Source organism: Anopheles coluzzii, chromosome 2, assembly GCF_943734685.1.
Source record: "Anopheles coluzzii chromosome 2, AcolN3, whole genome shotgun sequence".
Classification (NCBI taxonomy): Eukaryota; Metazoa; Arthropoda; class Insecta; order Diptera; family Culicidae; genus Anopheles; species Anopheles coluzzii.
In genome coordinates, this window is record NC_064670.1 from 47,719,743 (window position 1) to 47,740,366 (window position 20,624).

Consider the following 20,624-nt stretch of genomic DNA (forward strand, 5'->3'; position numbering starts at 1 on the left):
GATTGATAAAACTATGCCTCGATACCGACGACCGTAATTAAATGTTGTTTGGATGGCAAAGTTCAGACTGATCCGATGAAATGAGAGAGAGAGATAGAGGGGGAGAGAGAGAGTGAGAGAGAGAGAGAGCGAGAGAGAGCGAGAGAGAGAGAGAGAGAGAGAGAGAGAGAAAGGCGGTGGGGAGACAGAGAAATTGACGCAGCGTTGCGTTCAGCTACTTTTTTCTTGAACTTCACCACCATCTGGTTGTTGGTGGTAAAAATAACTAAATAAACACATCATTTCGGACGCATACATTGGCGAGCAAAGCGACTCGAAATACAGCACGCACGACGAAGTTCAGTAATAATATTAATAATTTATTTATGTTTGTTTGTTTGTTTGTTTGTTTGTTTGCTTTGTTCCACTTTATTTCTCTTTTACCGGAGGTTGTTTCCCTCAAACTTACAGCAGTAAAACAGCGTTTTGCGGCGATTGACGAATCAAAGATACTTTTCCTTGGGTCTTGCTCTGAAATTTCTTCTTGCTATTATGCACATGCTACACATGACGTTTAGCATGTGTGTTTTCATTAGCTTTGCTGCCCATCGCGTTCCATTAATCACGTTCTACTTACTTCATCTTTTGTTAAAACATTATTCGCAGCACACGTTTCGTCATCAATAGATGGTGTACTGGAGCCGGATAAGGGTGTTTTTTTTTTTGTTATTTTGATTCTTAACTGTTGCTGTTGCATTTGAATTTTCACGCCTCGTCTCATTACTCCGTCATCAGCGGACGGGACGTTTTTTTTTCATTTTATTTTGATATTGAACCGGGTAAAATGTACATATTGTGTTGTGACTCTATGCTATGTACACCTTTGCTGTAACTGTTTTCTGTTGGCTGTAACTGTTTTTTGTTCTCCCCTTTGTTGCGATAATTTCTGGGCAATTATGTATGGTACACGTGCATTTCTAGCTTTTGATTTAAGTTTAACGTTTTGTTTCTTGTTTCTTTCTTTGACTGTCCTTCTTGTTGGAGTAATATTTTACAAGACATGGTTTGTGCAAAGCGAAATGTTAAGGGTTTTATTCTCTCAGAAAGAGTTGACTGCACACCAGTATATATGCACATTGTTGTTTTTTCTTTATACTCAGAAATAAACATACATTCACGCGGCACCACTGATGTTACGGTTGTGTTAAAAAAAAGTCTCTCGAACAGCGTATCAATAGACATTGCCAGTTCTATGTAATTTGATCTATTTGTTTTCAAGCTGGATGACGATGATGCATCAAATGGTTTGCTTGTTCTACTTTTTTCTACATTATAGTACAACTTGCTTGTGTGAAATGTGAAGGACTAATGAAGGTTTGATGAGTGGAGAAAATGGGATTACATTGTATTTCGCTGCGTAAAATATAGCTCTCAGCTGTATATCTGCCTTGTAGTTACATTAGGTTTTCTCTTCGCTTTTCAATTGGAACATTACACCCTTGCTTCTACAACTGTCTTCTGCCTGTACAACACCTATTCCATTTCGTGCACATTCGAGGGGCCGGGCGCAGGAACTCCTTGGGGGTATTTGTTTCGTCAAGGCGGATCTGTTTTTTAATGTTTAAATTCGACTGCAGGATGGCTAAAGCATTTTGACTTCCAACCCCTAACCGTACCCCCTTTGCTCATCTGCCCTGCCCCTGTAATTATCTTCCAATCTCGTTCCTGACACTGCTGCTGAACATAACGATAAACGAATCTCTCTACAGACTAACTTAGCGAACTAGAACCAATCAAACTTAGCGCAAACTAAACCATTCGTTAACTTGTACGATCGTGTGCAGCTGTGTGTGCGGGTGCGCACATAAAACAAAAGCAATATAATTACTTTTTTTGTAAAACGAAAGAGCAAGAAAAAAAGGCACCGAAACGAGAGTACAGCAACATGGGATATCGCTCCAAGTGGCGGAGTCTATCATCCCGCCCCCGGATCACGGGACACGAGCACGGCGATCTACTACAAGCTACAAATTGAACAAATATGCAGTACTGCGCACGTATCACAATTCAATTTTTTACTAGCCATAACACAATCGCTCGCCGTTGTAACAGATTTGCCTTCGAATTTCTTAATCTCTTTCCGTCATCTTCCATGGGAGATGAACCTCTGAATTTCCTGCCTTCCATTCGCACACGAGAGTAAAACGCAGACATAACAAGAAAGTGATCTGCTTTCCCGACTTCGCAATTCCGGTGTGTCTGCCTTTCTGCCAATGAGTTTCTGTTTGCTTTTTTTTGAGATTTTGGTTCCAAGTGATCGAACCATGCTACACACAACACACACCCGTTTACTATTTTCATTACGTTTTACACTATTAAAAACAGGTTCGAATTTTGGTGGGAAATTGGGCGCCAAGTAAAGAACGCGCGCCATTCGTTTCGATGAAGGTTTGGTTTTAGCTTTTTTTCCAACAGCAATGATCGTAACGGGGCGTTACTCACAGAAAATGGGAAACCGTTCGCCACACACATAATCACATACGATCACACACACACACATACACGCTCACATAGATTGATTTACATACAACGAGCCGTGTGCGTACCGTTTCGTTGGGTTCGGTTTGCCTTGTTTTGTTCCTACCGTTTAGCTGTGTTTTTGTTTTCCAAACAAAAAAATCTAATATTTATCCTGTACACAACATTTTGTATCACAGTGTAGACCTTCGTTGCACGATCGAAAAATATCAATAATCATGTTTTCTGTTCGGCAGGGGTTTCTTTCCCTTCCCGCTGTTCACTTGCGCCTCCGGCAATGATTTTTTTGTTTCATTTGCTTCTATTTTGTTCTACCGCAAAGGGCGAAGGTAATTTAACGCTTAGATAGCACTTACGAGGGTGGGAGTTTCTCCAGTGCAACCCGCCGTGTGGGCCGTTGACGAGTGGGTTGGATTTTTGTTTTGTTTCCGGGTGCGCCTTTTGTGCATCGATAAGGAACGAAAGCTGGATCTCTTGCAAAGCTCCAGTAGCAACAGCTGGGGACGACTAGGTAGCATCTTTCGGGCTTGCAGATGATTGATGTGAAATTCCAATCGATCTGTTTTGAAGAAACGGAAAAGAATCGAGAAAAGGTGTATTAGTATGATGATGCAAATGCAAATTATTTGAAACACTCGAAATAAAACTACAATTTAGAGGGAACGGCTTGATGTAACTTTGCGATCTAGTGAGGTTTGATCTGATGATGATTTTTCTAAGATTTTTTTATTTTTTCTTAGTTGATATCTAATTTTAAAATAATTCTTATGATATACAAGGTAAGTCTGTATTCATGCGTCAGATTTATATATTTCCAATATTCACGTTAAATATCCACCTCAAATTTCTAACGTTCAACATTAAGTTTAGGGAGTGTTTACAATACTAGACCATGTGATGTGCTGTTCAACTATCAGTTCATACAGCAACGGTGTAACTACATACATAGATTGTCTTACATACATAGAAGATCTTTTCTGGTCATAGTTGCTTCAAACATTACATGAAAACATTAGAAATATTTTTTCTTCGGGATATATTTAGCGTCGGAGCTGTATATATCTTGTAAAAACATTGGAAACAAGGAAAACTAATTTTCATTGCAAAGTAGATCACATTCTCGTAATATTTGCGTAGTGCATAAGCTGTATCATTTCACGTCTTTTATTATTAATTTGGACAATAGGTTTATTCATATGAGTTCTGCGCATAGTTGTATAACTCATAATCTTTATACATCTTGTAGCATCTTTAATCATCTTTTAAAATGGATAAAAAAATTATTGCAAATCATTAGGAATATGTGAACACACCTCAATAACATCATGATACCTTTCATAGTACTGAACGATATCCATCACAATGATTAGGGTATGAGGTTTGTGTAAGTCTGTGTGTTGAAGGACTGCAAACTAAATTTACAGCCAGATAAACCAGACGCATATAGTTATCGTTTTTTTGTTTTGTTTTCTGGGTTTGTCATATCATCAAGCACAATGCACAGAAACGCTCGAACAAAGGAACGAAACTGCTGAAACAACACACCGGCCCAGAAGAGAGACCTCACAGCCAGTTGAAGCAATAAAAAAAGCAATTCCCACAAATGGAAACCCATAAAATTATCTCTGAAAACTAGTAAAATTCACTAGCCCGTAATGGCCGATCAGTACCGGAACCGGTTCCATTACCTTCTGCCCTGCGCACCGGTGCAACCGTTGTTCGGCCACGAAGGAACGGTGTGTCTTTGGCTAAAATCCATCTATGGCGTCTTTTCATCGGCACCACCGCGGTAACAAACGCCGGCGAAGAAGTTGATCCCACCCCACACAGTGTGCAACATTAGTGGAGTTTGATGCGCCAACTCCCAGCTCGCATCGCTCGCATTCCGTGTTTCATGCCGGTTATGTGTATGTGAGAGCTGTAGAAAAACCGCAACTACACCACGGCATCGAACACCCGCCGTGCTGCAGTGCGAAACATTTCGCACAACGTCCGAAAAGGCAGGACGCTTCACAGCTCGTCACCGCGAGTCTAACAATAATCATGAGTTGATCGCCCGGAAATGCTCCGGGTTTGTCTTGTAACAGTTTCGCAGTCTGGCTCGCAAATGATTGCCCCCCTCCAACTTCCCCCCCCTCCCCCACCCCCTAAGAACAACTAGGAACTTTTGCCAGGCGTAGTTTTTTAATGCGTTTTTCATTATACAAAGTAGCTTGTAAATTATCTGCTCACAGATGTCCTCCAACTTTTATTGCTTCGGCGCTGCGGCCACAATGTTGCTCCGCGACGTTTGCCGTTGCAAGTGGTAGCGTAGTACGGCATGCTGCTCTACCTCTAATCGCGTCATGACGGTAGTGCAGAGTGCAGATGCGTTTGTCAAAACTGCTACCAGGGCGGCCGGTTCCCGTTCGCTGCGGATTATCGTAAAATACCGCCGACGATACTGATTGGAGACATATCGGATCTTCCAGGAACAGGTATAAGGCTAAGATGAGCAGTGGACTGCGTCCGTTATCGTGCTCCATGCGACAACTTGCACCCCAAGTGCACTTGCACTCTCAGCTGGAAACTATCCCATGTCGGTGGTGGAAAAATTTAGCATAAAAATTAGCAAAATGCACCCTGTGTGCGTGTCTGTTTCGGTCAGCAAAACGCGTCCGGGACGGTTCGGATCGGGCCCCGGTCTACTACAAGTGCATCACGAGTGGCAGCCGTTGCACCGTACGCAGTGTGTGTTTGCGGGATCTGCTCTTTTGCAGAAGGTATGCTGGCAAAGATATTTACGACCTAGTTTACGACCGTTGTAAAGTTGCATTTAGCGCGTCTTGTAAGACGCTTTTTCTGGCCACCATTCTATGGCCTGCCAGTCAGTCAAGTCAGTCAAGCGAGCTGTTATTCTAGGTGCACTCTCTCTCTCTCTCTCTCTCACACACTCTTTTGTGCTATCCCTATCTTTCTCCCACACACTCTATCTCACCTCGTACAGCTCCTCCTTGCCAAAACGCAACGCACGGATTGTCGTCTACGATGTTGGTCCACACGGTGCACCTTGGCGTTGGTCTTGTCCCGGGCCCGAGGAGTATCGATCATCAAAAGATGCAAAAGATTCACGATAAGCGCAGGGAACGTGTTTGAAACCCTGGAGGTGGTTGGTGGGTATGCCTTCTCTGCCTCTCCTGGCACAAAGCACCACTCGCAAAGCATCTCCCCACGAATGGTAGTAAAATAGAAAATTATTATTGCCTGGAATATATATTAGTTCCTAATGTATTGAGCGACCTCGCGAACTGGTCGAAGATGTGCGCCATGCGGTCCGGCACTGTGCAACGAGTGCGGCAGAGAGGGGTTTACTTTTGTGTAGCCGTTTGCTGCGGCTGCGGCGTTACCTTTCGCTGCGGCCTCGATATATAATACCGTTTTACGAGGAGTCGTTAAATCCCTGTGTGCAACTTCCCCGGCGGTTGCATCACGAACTTCGAACAAAACACCACCGCCGTCAGCGCATAATGCATTCCCGGTGTGCCGTGGACCTCTTTCAAACACGTGAGAGTGTAGGATGGTTCCATTGCAGAAGGCAAAACAACACTCGTTGATGATTCGGTGAAACGTTACGATCAGCGCAAAGATGCACATTAGAGGCTCTTTAAACCTATATTAAAGAAAGAGTTTCCGATATTGCTGTACCTGCGGCTAGAAAGCAGAAAGAATGCAAATGAATTCGATTCGAGCACTAGCAGGAGGATACTAAAATTAATTTCTAATCGGTAAATAATAGATAGTTTTTTATCTTCTCTATGCAATTAGACCATAAAATTAGAGAGATATTGACGTTGATTTTAAATGCAAGCTATGTCGTACATTTACTAGATCCAGGTCCAAAAATATTTATTGTTTGTGAGCGACGAAAGTCAGGGGCACTCAATAAACAAATAAGTAGATAAAATACTAAAAACATCAAACGTTCAAAGCGTTTGTGCTTAAAGCTTTGAAAATACTGATTAAAATTCTTCAAAAGGCAGAATGACTTTTTCATTTGTTGGAAGTTTGCATTAAATGCAGAACTAAATATTTACAATATAATTAGGCATAATGAAAAGCTCCTAGAGCTACCTGTCAAAATGATCCGCCTAGTAAATCTAGCATTTAAGCCCGCTTTCATCGGATGATAGCTTACAGTCAAGCGAACAAACGAGCCCTAATCAAACAATTCGCTCCAAAGTGTGCCACACAAAATTAGCTACCACGGAAGCGGAATGCAAAAATCACTTTATTTACCGATCGGCACACCCGGGGCCGACTGTACTGCCCATAGCGCCCCATAACTGACCGGCTGCCATTAATGATACATCAGTGGATAACGAATGGAGTAAATTTATTCATAACTTGTTCGCCGCCCGGTTTGCTACAAAACCTTTCGTCAACAATCCGCGTCCGTGCACGATGTATACGACAGAATTGGCACGAAACGCCTTTCTTCTGCTGATCACTCTGCCGGGACGTTGCTGTCGTTGGGCATGGAACGGGTGGTCAGTGGTGCAGGGGGCGGCGAGCGCTGGCATCCGAACTGCATACTGCACCGTGCCAGATTAAACAAACGCTCGCCCGGCCACATACACGCAGCCACGCACAAACAGCGACGGAGTTAAGCAGGCGAATAAAAATAGCCACCAAAGTGCGAATGCCGAGTGTCAAACCGATCGCATCTCGTAATACGCGCATAGTTTGTCGTTCGATACTTCTGGCTACCCCGCTCACAGAGACCCTTTCTCTCGGCCCGTCTCTCTTTATCTCGTGCAATATGCATATTTACAATGCATGTGCATAGACTGCTAAAGTTGCACACCGCCAAAGTGCCGAAATTGGACGACTGGTTGCCGGCTGCCGGTGGGTGGCAGGGTCGCGAGATCAGACGGGAGGTTTGTTTTGATTTGTTTATTTCCGCCTGACGAATGCAGGGGTCTCCAGGTTGTTTCACTCGTGTCACTGCAGCTCCCACTCGCTGTATGTCCCTACGTCGAGCGCGGAATGGCCCGGGAGTATTTGGCACGCCACCCTTTACCATTATTACATTGATTGCTGCCGGTGGGTTTGAGGTGCACCGGGGGGGAGTAGGTCGGACAATGAGGGTACCCCACCGGGGAATACGTTGCATATTTTGTGTATAAATTTTGAATAATCGAAACAGCTCGATTCTTTCTATCGATTTGTTTTTTTTTTGTTTTGTGTTCGTTTGTTGGTTGCTCCAGAGCGCCATTTTCAAACAACACCACCTGCCTGACTGACTGGGTGCAGTGTGCAATTCGGTGTGTGTCGGTGCAAATCAACATTTGCCGTAAAAAGGTCCCCCCGAAGGCAATGGCGACCAAAGCGGCAGTGGAGTGAAAAATAGGCATTGGAAATCAGGCACGCTCGGAAAAACGGGCGACACAACGCGTTGCATTAGCCAACCTTCGGCCACGACCGCTCACCGCTATTTGCACCACAGTGTCCATCGTCCGTCCATACTCGGTCACACACACACACACACACACACACACACGTGCATGCACCCATATTTGTGTGTGATTAAAAATAAATATAAATAGGAAATAAATTATTTGCTTCGCGACCCGCATGGATTATTTTTATTTAGAATTTTGCAGCACATCGGATCTGGAGGGGGCAATGAGGGTGAGAGTAGGGTGCAGAGTTTCCAGTATCCAGTTCGATGGAGTGTGCCCGTTTTTTTTTTCGTTTGTTTGCTTCCTCCTGCCCATATCAATAACTAAACGTTGATTTGGCCATGAATGATTTATTTAATGCCGAGCGATACCAGGCGATGATCGATACTGGCAGAAGTAAAGCAGCCCCCAGGGTAGGAGCGGAACCAATGTTGACGACAACATATTGGCGTTTTTCCTCTAATAACGTCCCCAGCCCGCGGAAACAGTGTGAAGATCAAAGAATGTCCAAAGGCCATTTGCTTCATTCCATTTTGTCGCGATGATTCGTGCTAGCGTCCCTTGTCTGTTGTGTCTGTTAAAGTGACCAAAAGGGCTGTAAATTTGCATCCCCACTTGCCTACTGTCTAATCTACTCATCCTACCCTATCGTATACTACCCAAACTTACCTTTTTGTACAGCGGTACACTGCACTGTCCGCGGTACGCTGCAGCAAACAGCGAGTGGACGCAGTGTGGATCTAATGGATGGTAGCAATGGAAGCCTGCTGGGCGGTGAGCGAATTTTCCACCGCACTCGCGTAGAAAAATGCACCCTTCGGTGGCGTAAGCCGGTTGCTGCCCGGCGAAGACGACGACGTCGGTTCCTTTGGTTCGGCCAATCCCTGCTGCTGCTGCTGCTGCTGCTGCTCCTTCCGATAGAAGTGCTCGACGTGGGGCAGCTGCAGCGGCGGCTGATACCCGAGAAAGTGCGTGTGGAACATGGGCACTGTCGTGGACTCGCTGCTAACGGACGGATACAGACTGGACGGCAGGAGCTGGGCCGGGAAGGGCGTCGAGTAGAGCGTACGGTTGACCGCCTCCAGCCCGGGCAGCAGCAGCGGCAGGGCAAAGTTGTTCGGCTCGATCCCGCTGTACTTGTACATCGGAAACGTCAGCCCGTTCGGTTTCTTCAGCAGGTCGAGCCGCTCGAAGGTGCTCTTCGGCAGCGAGTACGGAATGCGCGGCTCCTTCTCCTTCTCGTAGCCCGTCGGCTCCTCGCCCGGCGCCTCGCTGTCCTTGAGCGCGAAGCACTTTTTACTCCGCCGCACCGACTCCAGGTACGCTTCGTAGGGCTGGGCCGGGGTCGGCTCGTCCCGCTCGTCGTGGGGCGATGCTTTCCGTGCGGTATGCAAATCTTCCGCCTCCCCCCGGGGCGGGCTGAAGGTGCGCGTCTTTTTGCTGGCCGCTTCGACCAGGCTCTCGTACACGGACACCGACACCACCGGCTCGTCGTCCGGGGCGGGCGATCGACTCTGGGCGGCCGCCATGTGGCTCCCGATGTGCTCGGCCGGCAGGGTGTGGTACCGTTTCGAGTGGCTGCGGCCCCTGCTACCGGTGCTGTGGGCCGTCCGCCCGTGCCCCCGCACCACCGAGGCACTGTCGTCGAACGCGCTGCAGTCACCGTCGTCCCGATCGCAGCCAGTGCTGCTACTGCTGGCGGATGGTTTGAATTTGGTGTCAAGGTTCAGGGCCCGATCGTCGGCCCGGGGAGTTTCGGCCTGGCGCGAGCAGGACCGGGACCGCGACAGCGAGCTGGACCTCGACCGAATGGTGGAGTTGGTGCGGGTCACCGAGATGTTCTCGTCCTCGTCGTCATCCTCCGTCAGCCGGTCGCTGTTCGGATCGAGCGATGACTTCACCAGCGCTTCGTAGGTCTTAATGTGTCGTTTACCTTTTTGGGGGTTACAAGGGGCGGTGCAAAAGAGAGAGAGAGAGAGAAAGGGGGGTGGGATAAAAAGAAAGCGGAAAATCGATTAGCAAAGTTCGCATTCAGCCCTCGTCGGACGGCGTTATGGTGGCGACCGTGACTCGCTCAAAGGCCGTCTTACCATACCTTCTGCACAGATTGATTGATTGTAGAGTGGAGTGGAAAGTGGTCTGCTCTAGATCAGCACCGCGCAAGCGGTAGTGATGTAGCGCAAGGATTTTTCTTTTTGATTGATGTATGTGTGTACGCAGTATTCCCGCATTTCCCCGCCCCCGGGATTATTGGAAATTCCCATTTTGGCTAAACAACTGTGTTACGGAAAACAAACAACGAACATTTCTACTGCTCTTTTGTACTCTCGATCTCGATCTATCTCTCTCTCGCCGTCTCTTTCTCTTTTTTTGCTAATAACACACACGCACGCACAATTGCACACCATCGGTACAGGCTGTTGGTTTTGATTGGAGAAGGTGACGATGGCATGTGGGTCGCGCCCGTAAGAAGGGTCGCCTCAGATCACCCTACGGTGGCGCGGACAAAGGTTCATTTTTAATAAAGTTGTGGCACGATAACGATGACGATGTTGACTCAGGTATTGGTTGAACGATGGTTGGAAGGTTGATTGGTGACGAAACTAGACTAAACTATTCGCTACTAGTGGAACACAGGTTGCTCTCCTCCGCCTTCTACTTTTGCTTCATTTTCATTTTCATTTTCATTATGCACTCTATTACTCCTTCGCTTTTCAGCACACGTAACTGCTGCTGTTTCTCGCTAAACCTAACACACACACACACTTGAACGCCCAATGCACGCTTTCGACACTTCGAAGGGCATCCTTCTCTCAGAGCAACGCCGGAGCTACTACAGTGGAGCCCGGACTGTTTTGCAGGGGCATGAGCCGAGCCGGTGCATCCCTGGACGGGGTAGTTCCAGAGGGGTAGTGTTGGAGTGGACACACTGTGTGGCGGCCATTCGCGCTTTACACCGTCGGCGCCCGATCTCACAAGTATAGCTACACGTGGCAACCCCAGAAGGGCTGCAGGTCAAAGTTGTCCTCAAACCGTATGTACACTGTATGTGCCGGGGTTTTCGGGGTTTTCGACGCAATTACGTACCCGCCGGGGCGTGGGCCACATAGAAAAGAACGCAAAGAACAAGAAATATACAGATGATACAAAAGGGGTGTGATTCATTGTGTCGATTGGTTTTTTGTTGTTGTTTGTTGGTTTGGTTGCAGAGATTGCATGGGAGAAAGCGGGCTTGTGGCAGTACGAATACCCACGATCGGCGGAACGCTACGCAAGTACGCGCAAAGTCGTGCGTCCAGAGCGTTCGAGGAGCAGCGACCACCTGCTCTAGGATCTACTATGTACAAACATGCTGCAGTGTTTTCTGTGTGTGTATAGGCCGTTTCTTGAACGGGACGACCACTGTTTTGTTTTTGCTGCTCCGATTTAACACTAGAATTTCCCCGCCCTCTCCCCGAGATGCCGGACGCACCGCACCAGTGCAGCTAGGCTGCCGACCCATTCTGCTGCCCTTCTGTACCGTGGTGCGGCTCTCTCGCTCCACTCCTTAAACACTAGTTTGAACTTATCGGCATCAGTTGCGCACGCGGCTTGATTTAAAATAGCACAGAACTATTGAATTCGTTTCACCAAACACACATACACACACCCACATACAAAGATACGGACAGTTACAGTGGTGCGGAAAGTTTATCATCCACTCTGACGGGTGGTATTGCGCAACTCCACGCCATCAAACATGTTCAGATTATGCAATCGTGAGTATTCGTTGACCACCGCTTGACCTGTGTTAAACATAAATGAATGGAAAGGTAAGGCTTTGAAGGTCACTGCTGCTGGCTGACGGAATTCACAATTTTGTTTTTGATTTTGTTTTTTTTTTATATCGAATTTTGAAGTCAGTGAACGTGGCATAACACCATATGCCGCTACCTTCAAGATGCAGATACTCCTAACTTCTCGTGTCTGAGCTAGCTAACTTAACATGTTGGATTGAACGACATTTCAATGAGAACAGTATACATAAACTAACCCTAGACGATTAAAACATTCTTGGGAGTTGAGACGACAATGTTAAACACTAATACGCAGGTAACTTAAGATCATCTTATCCTAGGAAAAATTGCCTTCAACTGAAACCTTTCCTTAACAGCTGCATCATGAGGTAGAGTCTCTCGCAAAAAAGAACACGTTTTTGCTACACCCTGTGACCACTGGACCCGGTGCTAGGCACAGTAGATGTCTGACACGGTGATGAAAGTGATGTCGAACGACACCATCATCGCCAGCTTACCTTCGTCGATCCGCTGGTGTGCTTTTTGTACATCGCCATCGGCGCTCTTCAGTATGACGTACATCAGGGGCATCATCTCCCACGGGTAGCCGAGTTTCTCCAACAGCCATTGGGCTCGCTTCACTAGCTCGTCGTCTGAAACGGGGCGAAAAAGGCAGAGAAAGCATTAAATACATTTGTTTTCCTGGCGGGGGACAATAAAAAAACTTCTGCATCTGGTTTTCCAGTTCGAGAACGGGCTCTCGGGCTTTAGAAAATAGGTTCTTTTCAATGCCACGTTCCACAATCCCACTTCCCACCTACTGCTGTGGAAAGCGTTTCTTCTTCAGCCCAGCAGCACACGCTCACGAGTGATTGCAATCTTATCGCTCGTGGCAAAGACAAGACCCTGTCCCCTCTCCTTTAGCTCATTATGTGCGTCTTATCGAAGGTGTCAATCGTGGCAGCGAATGAGAACACACGATGTTCATTAGGATCGTTTTTGTGTTTGATTTTTTCCCACCATCTCCAGGCGTTTCCAATCATTCGTGAGGATCGTAGCATCCGCAACAGCAGCCAGAAACGAACTGGACTACGCGCCCTGACCACTCGGTGAAAAATGACTTTCCCATCAGTGCGCGCACAATAACATTCTGCGATCCGTGAGTCCCAAGACCGAACGGCTCAAACCGCTGTACCGTTCCGTACCACGTTGCCACTCCAGCCCCGATCTCGAGGTGTAGGAAATTCGAACCGTTGAAGTTATTTTTTCAAAACAAGACACTATAATAAATATTCCATAATCAATCACAACGCATAACGGACGTCCCCCCGAGAGTGCCGGCGGGAGCTCCGGAGCTCCGAAGGTGTCTCCCTTTTGCATGGCCCTGCCCGACTAGCTTCCTTGCTTCCAGACGGGCTTATAGTAGCCACGCACCACCACACAAAGCTTACGGAAGATTTATTTTATATTTGCACTATTATCATCATCATCATCAACAACAACAGCAGCAACAGCAGCAGAAGCAACATCGTGTTCGTCATCGTTACTGGCACTGGAATAGAACCGCTGTATCGACTTCAATGCCCGAGGGCAACCTTAAGCCTGCTCTTTCACTCCCTCCCTCCTTCCCATCCTCTACTTTGCCCTCTGCGGTTGCTCGTTTGCATGCGCGCACACACCGGGGCAAAATTGCGCTGCATCCAGCTAGTTTGCGAGTGCAGCCATTCTGACACTTTGAAAAGTCACTTCAGTCATGCTAATCTCGTGCTTAATTTAGCTTCAATCTTCGCGGAGAAGTTGAGCACACTATCTTTGCATTGCCGTCTTCACAGTGATGCTTCTTCTTGCACAGTTTGCGCTCATCTCCCCTGCCTGCTAAACACAAGCGCACGCGCCCGTTTGTCATTTGATCACGGTGGAAATAAGCGTCCTCCTTCCGCCCCGGCTGGAGGGTGGATTTTGTGCGATTTCGCGTCATCCGTCGACTGGAAATGGGTATTGCATCAGAGCTGTCAAAGTGTCAATCCACCGGTAGAGCCGCCATCACCGCCGTCTCCCCGAGATTGTGCCGAGGTGGATCCTCCGAAAAGTAAATCCTAGCGAGACGCGCGCGCCTGAACTAGTCAATAGATCATTGTCGATCTTCCTCTATCTATTTCTGGCATTTTCAGTTCGCCGTGGGTTGTAGTAAAAGGGCATCACTTGAAGCGCTTTGTCGATGACACGAAGCTGGCTGCTCCAGTACCGGAGAGAATGGGAATACCAGAATAGTAACTTGCAAGCAGCGGCACACATCGACCGATCGCTGATCATGACAAAACGATCGGTGCTAGCTGTGAAGAATTAAATGCAATATTTTGTGCATGTTTTGCATCGATCGTGAAAAATTATGTATCATTATTCTTCGGGTTGAAGGGTCCTTGGTTCTGATGGTCCCAACCAACTGTTGAATATTCAATCTTTTTTTATTTGCAAAAAAAAGTTCCTTCCTGCAATTCTGTGCGTAAAATTAATCTGCGTAATTGTAGTTTCTCAATGTTATGATGCAATTTGTGGTGCAAACATTTCCCATACATGAATCACCTGAAATTCCATTCACCTTCACAACACACATTCATTGTTTGTGCTTATCAATTTTGTGTCCTTGCATTTCCTGGACGTACTACATTGCCCGCTCAAGCTCATAATCCATCGATTATGAACTTATTCTTGATCGCCATGTTAACGCACGCTTCGCAATTATAAACCAACTTGGGCCAATCGTTTGTTTGTACAGTTATGGCTCGTGTTTCGTGTCCATCCATGCTGCAACATCTCGATTCGCGGATGCGTTGCACATTTGCCAAGCGGGCAACCACAACATATCAACAAGCGGGCCAGAACAAACACACAAATGCACCGGCAGACGATAGTATCGATCGCGGAACAGACCTACACAGAACGGCGGTTTCAGTCCTGTTTGCCACTGCCGGGCCCAGGCCCGCGATAAATTGAATAATTGAGCAATATTTTATTCATCCAGACTAAACAAACCATAATCGAGCAAACGATCGGCGTGCGCTACTGGAATGCTTCGGTGCAGAATGCACCTTTCCAATGCGAGCGCAACAACCAACCCATTCCCGCCCACTGAATGACTAAGCAAGGCTAGAGAATCGCGTACATCGCGACCTTCACCGTATTAGGCACGGGCACTCCACACCAACAGCTTCGTCCCGCTAGCAAAAGATGAATTTTCGATTCATCCCCTCCGAAACACGCACACACACACATAAACCCACACACACATTTCCGGAGCTGATTTTACGATCCGCGCCTGTGTAATGGGAAATGATTGTAGACGATAAATCATACTTTCATAGTATGCGGTACCGGTAGCGGCAAAACCGATCTGCCACCCGCTAAAGGCGCAGCAGCAGCAATTTGTACCAGTCGCCGATGCGGAAGAATCCATCGAAACCGGCGGTGTTGCAAATAAACTTGCTAATTGATGTTGATTGCTTTCGATTGCCTTAACGCCCCCGGAGCGGTGCGCGTGTGTGCATCTGGTTTCGGTGCAGCTGAAATCCGAGCTTCCGATGCACCGAGCTCCACACGCCGGGTGCGGAAAGGGCACGGGGATGCTTATTGCAGCGCGCATACTTCTTACCTTCTTACCAGCAGCATACTTATCCTTTTTCTTGCCTACAATAACGCAAATAACGCTACCCCCGAGATAAGATCCCTCCTCCGATGCAGCCCGCCGCGCCGTACAACATTCGTAGGGGAACTAATTTAAATAATCGCCCGGTTTCTCCTTTTAGCTGTCACCTCGTTCGTTTAATCTCAGATAAGACCGGTGCTGGTTGGTCGTTTTCGCGAACGCACGTGGCGCGATCGAAGCCACCCAACGCTGACGTTCATACCCCTGCACAACCCCCATCCCTACTGCAACTCCACAGCCGCAAGACAACTACTGCAACTGCATCCGGCTAACGAATCAATCGGATCGTTTATCACAAGCCGTGCTCGATTGATTCAATTATTTTTATTTAAGTTTGGTGCACGACTTGCTTAGGTACGCTTCATGTTTGGCGCGTATGCGGACATGACCTTGCGTGAGGTAACATGGTTGTTGCCGTACATGGGAGGAGAGTCGCTGCACCGTGTACAATGTCCGATTCATAGTCGGGCAGGATTAATTTTATGGGCGGCATTAATAAGTATATGACCCGTCAAGATGTTAATCAATCTTTTCGGTGGGGCTGGTGGGAACTATGGAGCGCCATAGGAGCGACATGACAAGTAAATAGATGTGCGCAATGCCATACAGGTTGAAATGTTACTTTCAAGGCAAACGTAATCCAATGAGTGAAACAATCAGTCGACTGATTAAACTGTACATAAAGATACATTCAATTCAAACGTAAACCAATATGCCGTTTGAATGCACTTTAACTTTAATAAATCGGAAAAATATCGTCAGTTTCTACTGTACTATAAAAAATCATAAAAAACTTTTGGCATCTGCTTGTTTCAACATTGAAACATGGCGTTAGTTAGTTAGCTAACACATAATTTTTAAAGACATTTTTTGTGTTATCAGGGAATTTCAACACCAATAAGAAGTGCAGTCATTTTATTGCAATATTAGTTTTAGTCATATAACTAAAAATAACGGATTATTGAAAAATAAATACTTGTTTGCATGTTTGTTTTCATTAAAGTAAAAACAAGTTTATAAAACAATGTTATAACAAACAAGTAGTAACAAACAAGTTTATAAAACAATGTAACAAGTTTGATGATTTAACATCTTTCTATTTATCTTTTTTTGCCATTTTTTAAGTAAAGATAAGATCTATAAGTATAAATAGTAAATCCCAAGCTAATAAAAAGACTAACAACACTACTTGACTAAATCTCTTTTAGTGCTCTTGGTAAGTGATGAGGTTTTCTTTTATTTGATACTCCCAACAAAGCTCGCTATTTAACGACTTGTTCCAACATAAATCCGCCGTGTAAAAAACGATCTTTAGTACGTTGTTCATTCGATGAGCAGATCCTACATAAAGCTTCTACTGCTCCTATTTTCTTCAGCCCTTTTCCCAGCTCAGATACCAACTCAGATTGTACCCGTTTATCGTCCGTTATTTTTTTTCTCCTAACCTTTCGGTGTTATGCAGCCTTCCGGTGACTTGTCTTATGTGCTTTTATGCTATTGTGCGATGCTACCAACGGGCATTAATCGAGAGCAACGTTTTCCGGATAGCTGACTGCCTTTAGACGAGGTACTCGTCATCGCTGCACAAGCAAAAACGCCCCATTCGAAACGCAAACGTTCTTTTCGTTTGCCCGAATGCTCCATTGCTAATCTCACCCGAAAGCGCTCAGAGCGTGTCTGAATTATTCGCGCTAACATAAACATCCTTGTTTCCTACGAACGTGCTTCTCTCCCAAGTATGTGCCGCTAAATGGTTCTTTTCCTGTCGTATCCGCGCATTGCAGTCCTTCTTTCTATGGTAAGGTTTGGGAAACAGGCGAAAAAAATAGTCTTTCCGTTGATAGAGAAAGTTCTTCTTTTTCGGTTTAGACATACGTGGCGAAAAGCAGCACTAAAACATGTTTTCCCCCAGAGCCGAATGGTATGTCGTTGTGTGCTTCATCGTTTGAAGAAACCGTTCGTAGATGGTTGCTGCTTCTTCAAATAAGCAGCGAAATCGTTTGTTGATTCCCTCGGAAAAGCGGCCTCCTCTCCGCTCCCGAACTGATGGTGAAATTTTCCGACACACATTTTCGGGCTAGCTGCTTCTTCCGCCTGCTTTTTGCGGAGTGCTCCGATGTAACATCGTGCTGCAACGCCCAAACTTACCGCCGAAGGGATGCAAAAGATACCGTGCCGGATGCACTGGGACAGAGTGAGAGTGAAACGTTCGCAGCAGTTTCGCCGGAGCATAAAACCGCGACGACACCGACGATGACGACGGTCGAGGGTGTTCGGCTTTCGGTGGCACAAAATAACGAGATGTTGTATCTACGCACACACACACAGTTCGACCGATGTGCCAGGAGACGTCCACATCCACCGGTTGGCGCAGAAATGTAGATAGAGGAACCACGTGCTCGGTCGGAATTTGTGCCGCAGCCAGTGGTGGCAAAGCCGCACGTGCAAAAAGGTGTGTGGAACGGCTGCAACGCGCTAGAGCGAGTCGGAGACCTATGCTCGCGCGCCACCCATCAGAGCGGGAGCAACAGAACGACCGACGAGCGCAACCAATGGTAGGGTTGACTCCGCCTCTGTCTTATGTTTCGCACGCGCTCTTCCCGTCTCGCTCTGGCGGCCCAAAACATGCTCATGGGGCGCAACATCGAAACATGCTCACCAACACCAACCGTATCCCCCGCGTAAATCTTTCGCTATGCGCTTCGAGTGCATAGCTAGTGCTGGGCGCGCGCGGGAGGGTTTGTTGGCGTCGAAGTTTGCTCCCTCGGGTTTGCTCTTTCTATCCGTTACTTGCTTTGATGCTTGCCACGCCGAGCATTGTTGATTTATATGTTTATTTTTTTACATGCACATCTAGTCGCGCGCACTAGCACAGGTTGGTGTAGATCCAGCCCAACTAGACAACGTCGTGCTCGTGACGGTGGAGTTTCAGCGATTCGAGCGATCGCACCGGTCTCGAGCATGGGGTGGTTTCTTTTGTTTTATACGAAATGGTTTCCATCTTCTGGAGTGCCCACACACCCATTACACACTATTACAGCAGCCCGAGCCAATCGAAAGCCTCGAGCAATATTGAGGGGATCTGGAAAATTCACCCCAACACCGACCATTACACCCATATCGCGATGGAAAAGTGTGCAAGGGTCTCTCGTATACTATGCCCGCTCTGGGTGGGAAGAATAGTGCTTTTCTTGTACGGGTGTTCTCACACTCGCTGTTGGGAATCGGCACGAAGCATGGGGAGAAAGGGCAACACAACGAATCATGCCACTCGGGTGTGCAGAAGGTATATAATAACTAGTTTTATGATTAGGTAAAAGCATAACACTACTCCTACTGACGGTGCTGCGAGTAATGTAATAATAGCGGTAAAACACCGCAATAAACTATTTCTTCTTCTTTTCACGTAATTATATGGCAGCATTGAATTGATTTTAATGTAGGGAAGGATGGAAGCTAGCTGTACTTTACCCCAGAAGCATAATGTTATGATTCTATTTATTTAAATTTCTACATTTAAATGTATTATGCAAAAGCACAAACTACGCAATTGTAAATTGTGTCTATCTTATTAGTGTGGGGATGAACAATTTCCGACTGGCTTCTAGTAAAGTTCTAAAATAGAAAATCATATCAATTGTGTGTTTCTTTTAAAATTAAACTATCATACAACATTAGACTTTAATATCATAAATAAATGTATTGTTATTGAACACTATACTCTTCCTCAGCTTGGCGTTCTGTGACTGATTGGAACACTTACAAAACATAGTTAATTTTACATAGAAGGATGTTGAACACATTTACTCGAGCTTTTAAAAACCAGCTTTTGCTGAAACCGGAATTTGCATGCGACAAGTTATTGCATGCGTAATTATTTGTTGAATAACTGCTAGCGAATTCCTCGTCGAAGCTATACAAAATTATATTGAAAAGGAACATGTTCGAATGAGTTAAAAAAACATACTTTCCACACTTCCGGAATAAAACTTCGTTCGGCATAATGAAGCAATAAATGTGATTGGACGTGTCGCGGACCACATGAGACCGTTCCATTGACAATGCAGCATCATAAATGAGGATTGTTGGACACCACCAAGACATGCGTTGGAAACATTCCTCTGCTCGTCCCGGCCCTTTGGCCACTTTATTATATTTTGATTTACAGCAACTCAGTCAAACGAAACCTTGACGGAACAACAAATCGCATACACGAGTTTATGACACTTCCCATGCCTCAACGGTAAAAGGGAAGGATGAAAAAAGGCATGTGTGCAAAACGCATATCCGCTGATTCAATTTCCATCGACTAGCATGCCCAGACCAGTGTGCCTGTGTGCGTCTTACAACACCCCTTTCGCATCGTCCCGGTTCTTGTTCTACAGCTAATTGGATCATAAAAGCTACAAAACCGCAATTTTGTATCCGGACTCTTCGTTTTTCCTCTGCCTGTGCGTGTGTGTGTGTGTTTGTGCATGCAGTGGCGCAGTTATTTTACCAATTCGTAACTAGCTTGGTGTTTTTGCACAACAAATCTTCACAACCATGATTCACGAAGAAAAGGGAACCGAAACCGATCTTGGGCGCGGTTCCTTGCTCGCCAAAGCGGCTCGCAATTGCGTTTGCACGCCACTTCACGAGCAATTGTAAAATAAAATAACGAAATAAAACTGATGACGAAAACGATACAGAAATTATCGCAGCAGCACACAAACACACACACACACACACACACACTCTGACGATAGTTGTGGTGCAATGCTTTTATTTGTTGAAAATGAACGTTATTAGAGTGAGTCTCCGCTGGGGTACAATTGTGCAAAGCTTCCCCATTCTCCAAAGACACCCGTTTCTTTCGACTGGAAGGAAATATAAAAATAACAATAGCACCAAAGGCATACACACACACACACACACACACACACCCTGAGCCATGTCTTGTCGGCGCTCAGTGTGCCGGTGCACGGTTGGGGAACGGAAAGCCATATAACATTATAACAAATTACGAACGTCTCTCAGCCGGCCTCGGCTTATGCTACGCTAAAATGTAATAAAAATCATATTATAATTTACGATCCTTGCGCGCCCGGCCGCTGGCACCGGTGTCCCTTTCCCCGCGCCGATCGGTTCGTGGTTTCGCGTTTAACGAGTGGATTTTCGATGCCATCAGCGATGGATGGGCGAGCG

At 46.2% G+C, this 20,624-nt stretch overlaps 1 protein-coding gene across 7 annotated transcripts in view; it reads right to left on the minus strand.

The window, feature by feature from the left end:
- Nucleotides 1-338: 338 nt before the first annotated feature.
- Nucleotides 339-20,624, minus strand: part of LOC120950755 (uncharacterized) — an 88,968-nt gene continuing 68,682 nt past the window's right edge. For all 7 annotated transcript variants that reach the window (XM_040369030.2, XM_040369031.2, XM_040369027.2 and 4 more), the window contains 3 exons: nt 12,253-12,387; nt 8,628-9,891; nt 339-3,076 (listed from right to left, as the gene is read on the minus strand). In XM_040369030.2, the coding sequence (XP_040224964.2) occupies nt 8,699-9,891; nt 12,253-12,387 (1,328 nt within the window). In that variant the 3' untranslated portion in view covers nt 339-3,076; nt 8,628-8,698. The remainder of the gene's footprint in view (nt 3,077-8,627; nt 9,892-12,252; nt 12,388-20,624) is intronic.